General features: G+C 38.1%; 1 protein-coding gene across 10 annotated transcripts in view; it reads right to left on the bottom strand.

The window, feature by feature from the left end:
- Positions 1 to 2,392: 2,392 nt before the first annotated feature.
- Positions 2,393 to 10,617, bottom strand: part of LOC122548404 (glutamate receptor ionotropic, kainate 2) — a 451,896-nt gene continuing 443,671 nt past the window's right edge. For all 10 annotated transcript variants that reach the window (XM_043687010.2, XM_043687014.2, XM_087982615.1 and 7 more), the window contains 2 exons: positions 7,320 to 7,570; positions 2,393 to 3,754 (listed from right to left, as the gene is read on the bottom strand). In XM_043687010.2, the coding sequence (XP_043542945.1) occupies positions 3,590 to 3,754; positions 7,320 to 7,570 (416 nt within the window). In that variant the 3' untranslated portion in view covers positions 2,393 to 3,589. The remainder of the gene's footprint in view (positions 3,755 to 7,319; positions 7,571 to 10,617) is intronic.

Here is a 10,617-nt window from a genome sequence, read left to right as displayed (position 1 = left end):
ACAACAATATGACAACGGGAGTGATATACTGCACAAGTGCGCAAGCATAGCATAGATTCCAATTTGTATGCTGAAGCTCAGAGCACCCAAATTAGGGCTGCTAATGAGCCCAGTATGTTTAGAATATGTTTGTTGCACCTACTGTACGGAGGAACCGTCAAACTCAAAATTTGCAGAATCACCCTTTACTGCAATAATGTGGCATTTCCATTTCTCATCAGCCATTTTCATGACATCTCTAAGTCGTACGGCCAACTTAATGCAATCATGACTGAAATGTTAATGCTGGAAAACAATGAGCTGGGCGCTAAGATATTTGCTGAATTTGATTCAAGATCCTTTCAGACATTGGATAAGCATGTGAGAAAGCTCCTTGATCTAAGCCCCATGTTGGAGCCGACTTCTGTCTTCAAGGATCAAAGGACAGTGCTGGAACTTACAGTACAACCCAGCTCCTTCTTCAAAGCCAGTGTGCATTTATGAAACAGAAATAACATTTTCAGCTTCAGCAGAGTATTCTCAGAGTAGCTAAAAGTCATGTGATATAGAAGGAAACAAGTTATGTGGGGAATTGAATCGCATGAACAAGACAGTAGATAGTTCACCTAACGTAGCTGAGTGCTCTCCTCATTGTTACCTTGAACCACTGATTTGTCTTTCAGGTGCCATTGATCAAAGTCTCGCATTCCTGATTCTTTATAAGTGCATTTTTTCATCGATATTCGTTCCCAAAACTAACCAGAACTATGGTAATCAATATTATATTTGTGTGTTTTTGTACATAACACATTAGTTGATGTTGTGCAGCATTTTCCATGGGGAGTTATCACATGTAGCAAGGCAGGTGATAATGGACCAGAACAGGCTAACCTAGTTGAGTTGCTGCTTTAGAGACTTACATTCTGTCTTCATTTTAATGTAACCTTTGATTTAATAAATATAATATATGTATATATAAAATATATATACTCTGAGAAGTTTGTAAGTGTTTCACTGTGATATATGCAGAGGACTGGAAGGCGCAAAGGTAACCTGCTATAATGCCACCAGTTGTGCACACATCACAATAGAAGTGCTAATAAATCTGACATTGCAAATCAAGGAGTACAAAATGAGTTGGGCAGAATAAGGGGCAAACTTTTGACTTTTTGTTGCTCGCTAAAAGTCTCTCAGGCAAACTGAAATTCAAACATATGTTACGCGATCTTTCAACCATTAACTTAAATAGTCAAATATGTCTTGTAATGTTAAGCAAAGACCTCCTCACTAGATTTGTACAGTTGTAGAATTAACTCTAATATGTGAGCAGGTGAAGATCTATAATGTTCTGCAAATAAGTGAGAAAAGGGGTGGATATATTCCAAGAATGGTGACAAAATGGCTGATCACAATGTAGAGAGTTATCTAGAATTCTTGGTAGATTCACCAGTCAACATGTTCAATCAATACAAAGGAGAAAGCAACAAAGCAATACAATGCTGATCTGTATTAACAAAACAGTAGCACACATGTCAGAGAAAGTCAGGATCGATCTGTACAATACGCTAGTCAGACTACAACTTGAGTCTTGTTTCCAGTTCTGGTCATTGAGATTCAGTGATATTCAAGCAGTGGAGACAGTTCAGGAAAAAGCCATGAGCCCGAGCATCAAAGGACGAGGACTGGGCTTGATGAAAAAACTAAGAAATGTGGATTTTGTTTGGCCTCAAAAGGAGAAGGAACTTCATAAATGACGTGAGACAGTAACCAGTGTGGAAAGGGTCGACCATAAGAGATCATAATAAGAACAGTACAAAGAATACAGGTTCAAATCATTAAAAAGTAAATTTAGGACTGGCAACTGGCAGTTCTCCTTCACTCGGACAGTGATTAAACAATGGAAGGAACATCCCAAATAGGATATCAAATGGCAAAAACAAGTAGTATCAATTGAAAGTAGCCAATACCAGAATAGGAAAGGGAGGAATATATAGTGTCTTACTGAATGCAAGAACCAAAAAAAGAGAAATTGGGCATCTTTGTCTAGATATCTCTTGTGATTTTTGGATTATAAACTTTGCACTGACCAATATTTTTGCTGACAGTTCTCATTTCAATAACACAGCAAAGGCAATTACATTTACATTATATTGTTCAGGTACCCTTAATCATGAGTATGGTAGGGTGGGGGAGAAGATAATTGTTTGCACGTCATTATACCCATTAATTCCTTTATTGTGAGTTTTTCTTTAAAATTGCCAAATAATATCATCTGAGAAGCAAATATAAGACTTAATTCCATTGGGACCCAAACCAATTTGGGTACAACACTGATCTAAATGTGGTGTGAAATATTTAAATGGAAAGGTCTCTATCCCTTTTTTGAAGATTGTGCATTAATTTCAGACAATACTCAGTATGCACTTCATTTATTATCACAATATATGGCCAAGACTCTGTGCCTTTTATTACACACAATAGTTCATCACTGTATGCTATCAGCCTAATGGAAACTCATTGAGATTTAGTGCCCGTGTGTTCATTTTCTGATAAAAATTATTACAAAAATTCCATACAAAAACTATTTTCATATAAATCTTGCATTTCCACAAATAAACATGAACATCTTGAAAAACTGCTTACAAGGAGTTGTAGCAGTTGTGACTTGAGATTTAGTGCATTCTACAAAAGAGTCTCCTGCAACATTACATGGGATCACGTCAGTGAAAATCCTATATCCATAATTAATCAGGCGGAACCACACGAGTTGAAAGGCCAGGCGTCAAATCAGTTCAGCTGGATGTGGGAGCAGGTGGGCGAAGCAACTTGAAAGGACCAAATCTTGAGACCCAGATGGGGGGAGTTGAAGGGAACACACTCTTCTGTTACCACAATGAAGTACACAAACTTAAAGGACTTTAGGCTGTTTGTTATACCCTACGTCACTCAGATTTTGGAAAACAACTTCGCAATCCATTGCTTAGAAAATTTAATTGTTTAACGTTCTTTCATTTGGTGAGGGTTCAAAGCAGTCTGATCCATTGTAAAAAAAAGCTAAATTGACGGAAAACAATTATTGCCTTGTGTTCCTTTCTGGTGGTGATACAAATACATGAAATATCTCATCAGAGTTTCACCATTTCTTTCCAAAGCCTCTTAGTTCTCTTTCTTCTTTAACCTCAATTATTTTGAACAGCCTCTATTACAGTAACTGCACAAGTTTGGACAATCCTCAGTATCATTTCCACCTTGTATAACTGTAGCTATAACTCAACACAGTTTTCTCTTTGTTGTCCAGTGTTTCTTATCCTTTATTATCACCATTCATTTCCAATATGGGAAAATAAGAGGGAGGGGGGATAAGAGGGATGAAGGGGGAAAAGTCTTTACTGCATTTAATTATTTTATTTGCAAGTTTTGGTCCTTGACAATGTTTCGGGATCTGACTTTGACCACCCTGTTTTCATAAGGTAGGTAATTTTTTTTTCGACACAGCATCATGAGGTAACTCGCTTGTTCGGCACGGTTTTGCATATTTCCACTGGAAACACTCTTGCAGGTCATTGGGAACAAAGATTACTGTTTGTGCTCGGTGTGGATTTTCTACACTTTATGCCATTGTTTCTTTGCCAGGCAATCTCCTGTCGTTGAACGTATGCATGTTGATAACTTCTTCAGTTTTCACTATGACTGGTGCCTGAGGCCTGTGTTTCAGACGCCGTTGACACTTGAGAGACAACCTGAGCTCCTCAACCATGGCACTACAGAAGGACCTCTGTGGGGAAAATTAAAGACTGAAAATGAGATCAAACAGCAATGCCTTGAAGCGACAGTGAAATCACATGTTAGTTTAGATTTCTCTGTCCTAACATCAGACAAGCTTGTCAATGATTGAAAGTAAAGCATTTAGCTTGCTACTTGCCTTTAAATAAAAATGACAAGAGTGCTTTCAAGAATAATGTGCTCTGCTTAAATTGTTAGCAACTACACAAATGTTATATTTACTGCATTCATAGTTATCAATCAAATATTTCATCTACTTTGTATGTATACAGTATTAATAAATGATAGTCATAATACTGTATGTCAAATAGCTTGCACTGGAAGGAATCTAACTGTTGCCTTACCCTACCACTGCTTAACCACCCTCCAGCACAAATTGTAAACTAGCAAAAATAGGGGAAGAGATTTATTCTGTGCAACACTGCTTCTGACATTGTGGTTTTATTGAGGAATATCACACAGCCTGTGGTGAGCCCTGCAGCTGGGGAATTCGAGGTGACTCTCCCTGATACACTCAGCCTTTCTTCACCTTTCAGTTTCTAGGCTATAATACAATGTTTGCTTGATAAAATTACAACAAGTGAAATGAAGGCTACACTTCTGAAAGAAATTGACTATTAATATTGTCATCATCAAGGGCTGAATGTTTGAGGTTCCCAGAGGTGGAGAAAGGTCACAGTGCTGGCCAATATGTCAAGTTATAGAATGTCATTGCTGGCATCATTGCTGGTGTGTCTTACAATTGTGTACTCCACAACCACCCGATGAAGGAGCAGCGCTTTGAAAGCTAGTGCTTCCAATTAAACCTGTTGGACTATAACCTGGTGTTGTGTGATGTTTAACAGTCCAACACCAGCACCTCCAAATTGTTGCTGGCATCAGCTGTTTTGTCAGAGGCCTGTTCAGTCCCCCCCCAGGTGAGTCACCAAAGTCCACAAGACAAGTTAGGATCATCAAGAGTCTTGACAAGAGTGGTTTAGGAGGTGAGCCAGAATTTACAAGTTGGCCTTGAGTTTCTTAACATAACAAGGGCAGATTAACAGCCTGGCAGTGAGCACGCAGTGTCAGGGTGAAGTACAAGTCCTCACAATCTACTTGCATGGAGTACAGCCAAAGGCTACCCTGGGAAGGAACTCATTGAATCATAGAATCCCTACCATGTAGATAGACACCATTCAGCCCATTGGGTTTGCACCAACCCTCCGAAGAGTATTCCACCCAGAACCAGATGCCCCCATCCCCCTCCACTATCTTATCCTCATTTACCATGGCTGATCCACCCAACCTGAACATCTCTGGGACAATTCAGTATGGCCAATCCACCTCACCTACACATCTTTGGACTGTGAGAGGAAACTGGAGCACCTAGAGGAGACTCACACAGACTCTGGGAAAACATGCAAACTCCCCACAGTGACCCAAGGCTGGTTACGAACCAAGGTTCCTGGTGCTGTGAGTCACCACTGAGCCATCACGTTGCCTTTAACTCACCTGCCACATTGCTGGCTCGACTGCTTTTTCTGATTTGATTTTATTAAACGTTTTAAAAGGTGATTCAAAGGACACCAGTTATTGAAAGTTCTTTCCATTTACTGATTTGTACTACAACCAGATGCTCACTGAAGCTGGAAATCCTCCATTTGGCCTTCCAGCCCTGAGAGCTTGTCTGTTTCCCTTATGGGCTTCTATCTCAGTGCCAAATAAGGGTCAAGACAACTTGGAAATTTCAAACATCATCAATTTCTTTGGAAGCAGTTTCCTGACTTCTGCATCAAAACCTCAAGCCTTCAGTTTAATCCGTGGTTAAATTCTGAAAACTAAAACAGTCATGTGATAAAATAAATCTCCCTAATTGCACGAGGACCAATACACATATGTTATTTCATGCCGTTGCTCATTGGTTTTTCTTTTCCATTTGGATTCTGCCGTTGCTAGCCCTGTTAATAATTGTAAAACAGTTAATGCAGACATCCTTTAACCTGGAGTAAATGTTTCAGTGAGTGTTCGAACATTAACTATTAAATCAATTTCTGTTTTCATCTTTTAATGACTGCACAGATATTGGCTGAACAGCTCATCCCTGAAGCTTCTTTTCTTATCATTAAGTGACACCTTCTGCCACTGCTTCAGGGTATTCAAGTGATGAATCGTGAAGAAGTCACCAATCCAGCAATTTACCCTCAGAAGCAAAATTAATTGGACATAAAAAGTGGACACGTGACCAGGTGTAATTTTGACGTGACACAATTAAACAGAATCAAAGTGTTAAAATGACAAAAAAATGTAAAAGGGCAATAAACTGCAATAGTTTGGTTTAAATTGTTCAAACTATACATCAATATTCTACTGTTATAGCCACAGTTCTCATTCAACAACGAAAATAGCATGAGACCAAGAAAAATCCACAGTTGCACATTGAAGCTAATTATCAGGTTTGACAGTAAACAACTTAGATGTTTAGATTTATTAATTGCTGCTCAAATGAATAAATTAAACTTTTCTATGGGAAATTATACATTTTATTTTAAAATTTATAACGTATGTGATGACAACAAACTTGAATCACTTGCTCATTCTATCATCAACAGTAAAGAGGGAATTGTCTACCTCAGTTTTAATATACTTGCGACAGCATACCACCAAAGAAATGGCAAGCCATCACGTTTTGGTCTAATATTGGCAGAGTAATCATTGCATATCTGCAGAAATAAGCATTGTTTAATTAAGAAAGAAAAATCAGGAGATGCACGGCGGAGACAAAGCATTATGGCTAATTAAAAGCACAGCAGATTATAGCATGAATCAAAACTGCTGTAAATGACAAACATGGATTCAGCTATTTAAGCCTATTATCTGACAAAAACTGTGTTAGTGGCAACATGGTTATGAATTGAGATTTGGATTCAATGATTACTATTCTAATGCACTTCCCTTCTGCTGTGTTATCTGCTTTAATGAAACACAGTCATTTTGCTTGTCTTTGATGTTTTCTTACTGCACTGAAATACACTGAACTGCCAATAACTACTTAAAACAATTACATTTATTGAATTGAACACCACATACAATGGGTAAACAATGAAAATATCAAAGATATTCCATTTTTTGCAGCTTGAAGTTCAGAATGCTGTTCAGAGATAAAACAATATTTACAGCATTACTGACTGGATTATTCATGTCGTGCTTGAGTTTATGCCCATGTTTGTCTAACACAATAAATATCTTATATCAAATACCACTGCATCTATGGATACATGGAGTAATCATTCCTATACACTTTAAAGCAAATAAATATTTATTTCATTTTATATAAACAAGCTTGAACAAAGCTAGCAACCATTAATTAAAATGCACAGATTCTTTTCACAAAATTCAAATTCTGAGTTTAAATGATTTTGCTGTCACAAAGCATACACTCAAAATTTAAGCCATTTTCTTATCTGGAAATCTAGACATTTATATATATTATTCAATAAGATTTCACTCTAGTGAAAAATCAATGGGACTGCACTATATAATCTCCAGTAACTTACAGATGCACTGGAAAAGTCTTTTACCTTCTCAAGCTGTGCATTTTTTTTCGACTTGTACAGAAATTCACCCACTGCCACAAAGATGGACAGTACCAGGCCTGCAGCCAGCACGATAAAGATGCCACCAATGTTCTGGACTCCTAAAGCACTGGCTTCTTTGCTCTCTTCCTCAGGGCAGCCATTACCCCTCCACCATTTCTCTTTCATCATGTGCAGTTTCCCCTCCTCCTGCAGTTGGAGAATTGCGATAGTGATCTTTTCCCTGTACGGAGAACCTGAAGATGAACCAACATGGTAAAGCAATATTAATAGTCTTTTCTCATTTTTACTTGCAACACTCCTTACAGCCAAATCACTTTGCACTTCCAGTTTTTAAGAAGGTGTGCAGTCAAAACCATTCCAGTCATTGCTCATTTGCTGGCAAGTGCTTCCATGATGGCAGTGAGGTAGTACAGAAATCTATGGGGACGCGCACTCCCAAACAGAGGTCAGCCAAATGGGTTGGGAACAGTACATCGGCAGTGCCCTGGAGTCTCCAAGATACTGCTGAGAACAACATGGCTGAACAATGATGATGGCATGAAAAATGATTTTGTTTTGTTCTGTAATTTTCTTTGAACTTATTAGCTTATTAATTCCAGGGGTGCAAGAAAGGCCAATTAACCAGGTGAACATGGAGGTGGGAAGAACTCTGATGAAAACCTGAGGAATTATGTCTGACCTAAATATTTCAACTGACCTCTTTACTAATGGTAGTACTTGCTAGGCCACATCACTGCCAGCAGAACGTGGGGAGAGAGGTCTAGACATGAGTTAAGCCCCTGTTAAGTATTAATAAGGGGACTTAATATCTGTTTTAGTTGCTCATGTTAAAGGTTGTTCATATGTTCTTGGGGTACAGGGTACTCCCTACAAACACATTTTCTAGCCAAAAACCAGGCTCAATAATGACCAATAACCTAATGCAGAAATATCCAATTTTCTGAGTTTAAGTAGCTGTGCATCTATTCAATCAGAAAACAATGATATATATATTTCAATAAAAATTATTTATTATATATAATTCTTCTGTGTTCAAGTGAGATTTAACAGTGCAAAGGTTACAATGTACAGTGTTAAAGGCTGATAGCAAAAGGATGTTTTGCTACTTAAATTAAGATTTTGAATTGCTTTGGAGCATTTGCACTTTGAGATCCCTTTGTTCTTCTCCCCTCACATGGACTTGCATCACCCAAGTAGCAACTGATTTCATTAATCTTCCCACCTAAATATACCATCTCATAGTATGGCTAAAAAAAGACTGGCAAATAATTGTTGCAATATTTTCCTCAGTATTGACGATTCTCCCAATTTGACATCATTCACAAGTTAGAAATTGTATTCCCAAGTCCAAAGTGTTGATGTAAATTGTCAGCAGCAGCAGACTGATTCCTGTTGAACACACTTTCCAGCATTCTGATTAACTAACTTATCTTCCCAGTCTCTGCTTTCTGTCTTGCAGCCAGCTGACAGTCCCACTTTGCCACTTGTCTCCTATCTCCAGATTCTGTGACCTTATTCATTACTCTGTTATGGAACACTTTATCGATTACTTTTTGAAAATCAAAATAAACTACATCCACTGCATAATCATTGTCTACCTTCTGTTTGTTACTTTCTCAAAAAAATTCAATTAGGTTGGCTAAGTGACAATTGCCATTTTAAAATTCAATACAGACTATTTATTATTACATTTTTGTTTATTTTAGATGCTATTCTATCCTCTCCTTCAGTTAAGATTCCATTTCTTTTCCTATCACTGATGATAAGCTGACTGGCTTATAAATCCTTTGACATGCTCAGTTTTCTTCTTAAGTTCAGGAACTACTTGCTATCTCTAGTACTACGCTTTTTCTAATAAATTATAAGGTATGAGTAGTAGCCTCTTCCATTTTTTTTTCAAATTCTACTAAAAGACATGAATGTAATCTATTTCAACCAGAGGCCTTATCCTCTTGGAGTTGTTTATTTTATCCAATACATTTTTTTAAGGCCATTTATCTTACTACTCATCTCACCCCTTAATGATCCATGTATCTCGTCTGTCACCCTTTCACGACCAATGTGTTTATTCCTTAATAGCTTTATTCCCATCATAACCTTATTTCTTTTCCACTTTCAAAGCAGTTCCTGGGTGAAGGGACAAAAACAGCAGCTTCAAGATTTTCTCTTCTTTGTAGCATGTATTATGGAGCCAGTATGTTCCTGGAATTCTGTTCCAGCTGGGGAATGGAGGTTGAAAAACCAACTGGAAAGGTGAACACGAGGAACAGCTGGCCAAGTGAGTTTTAAGTGAGTTTGGTCCAATAGCCGACAGGCACACAAGAGATGTGCTGTCATCAGCTTACATCACTGAAAATTGTTTCATTATATGTTCAGCGTTTCATTCAAAAAATCTCTTCCCAAATCATCTTTGACAATGATCAACAGAATTATTCATATTTTAAAGGTTAAACAATGATTTGAAAATTATGTTTTTTTCTAGGCTAAAACATTCATTCCTAGAAACCTTAAATATAAGATGAGGAGAAAGTGAGGTCTGCAGATGCTGGAGATCAGAGCTGGAAATGTGTTGCTGGAAAAGCGCAGCAGGTCAGGCAGCATCTAGGGAACAGGAGAATCGATGTTTCGGGCATAAGCCCTTCTTCAGGAAGGGCATAAGCCCTTCCTGAAGAAGGGCTTATGCCCGAAACGTCGATTCTCCTGTTCCCTAGATGCTGCCTGACCTGCTGCGCTTTTCCAGCAACACATTTCCAGCTTAAATATAAGATGCACAAATCTACCCAATTGATTAAATTCAGTAATTCCTTGATACACGGTTGTAGCTGTTTTAACTGATAGATGCTAAACATATGAATTAGAAACAGGAGTAGGTCAACCTATTGCAACATTCATTGAGATCATGGCTGATCGGATTGTGACCTTAATTCTATATTCCAACCTGCCCACATTGAATCACTTGTTCATCAAGAATCTCTGCATTTAAAATATTCAATGACTCTGCTATATATTTCTGAGAAGTGTGTTCTAAGTGTGTTCAAAGAACACCGGAACACCGTAAAAACATTTGGTCCTTCAAGGCTGCTTTATTTTTATTCATTCACAGGATGAGAGCATCACTGGCTAGGCCAGCAATTATTGCCCATTCTTAAATCCATAATTGCCCAGAGGGCGGTTAAGAGTCAACTACGGGTCTGGAATCACAGAACTAGAGACTCCAGTTTTAAGGTGAGAGGGGAAAGATTTAAAAGGGAACTAAAGGGCAACTCTTTCTTGCAAAAAG

Source organism: Chiloscyllium plagiosum, unplaced genomic scaffold (genome assembly GCF_037043375.1).
Source record: "Chiloscyllium plagiosum isolate Xiang-an unplaced genomic scaffold, Cpla_swu_hap1 HiC_scaffold_3, whole genome shotgun sequence".
NCBI lineage: Eukaryota > Metazoa > Chordata > Chondrichthyes > Orectolobiformes > Hemiscylliidae > Chiloscyllium > Chiloscyllium plagiosum.
The sequence above is the reverse complement of the archived record's forward strand: the minus strand, read 5'-3'. Positions and strand labels throughout refer to the sequence as shown.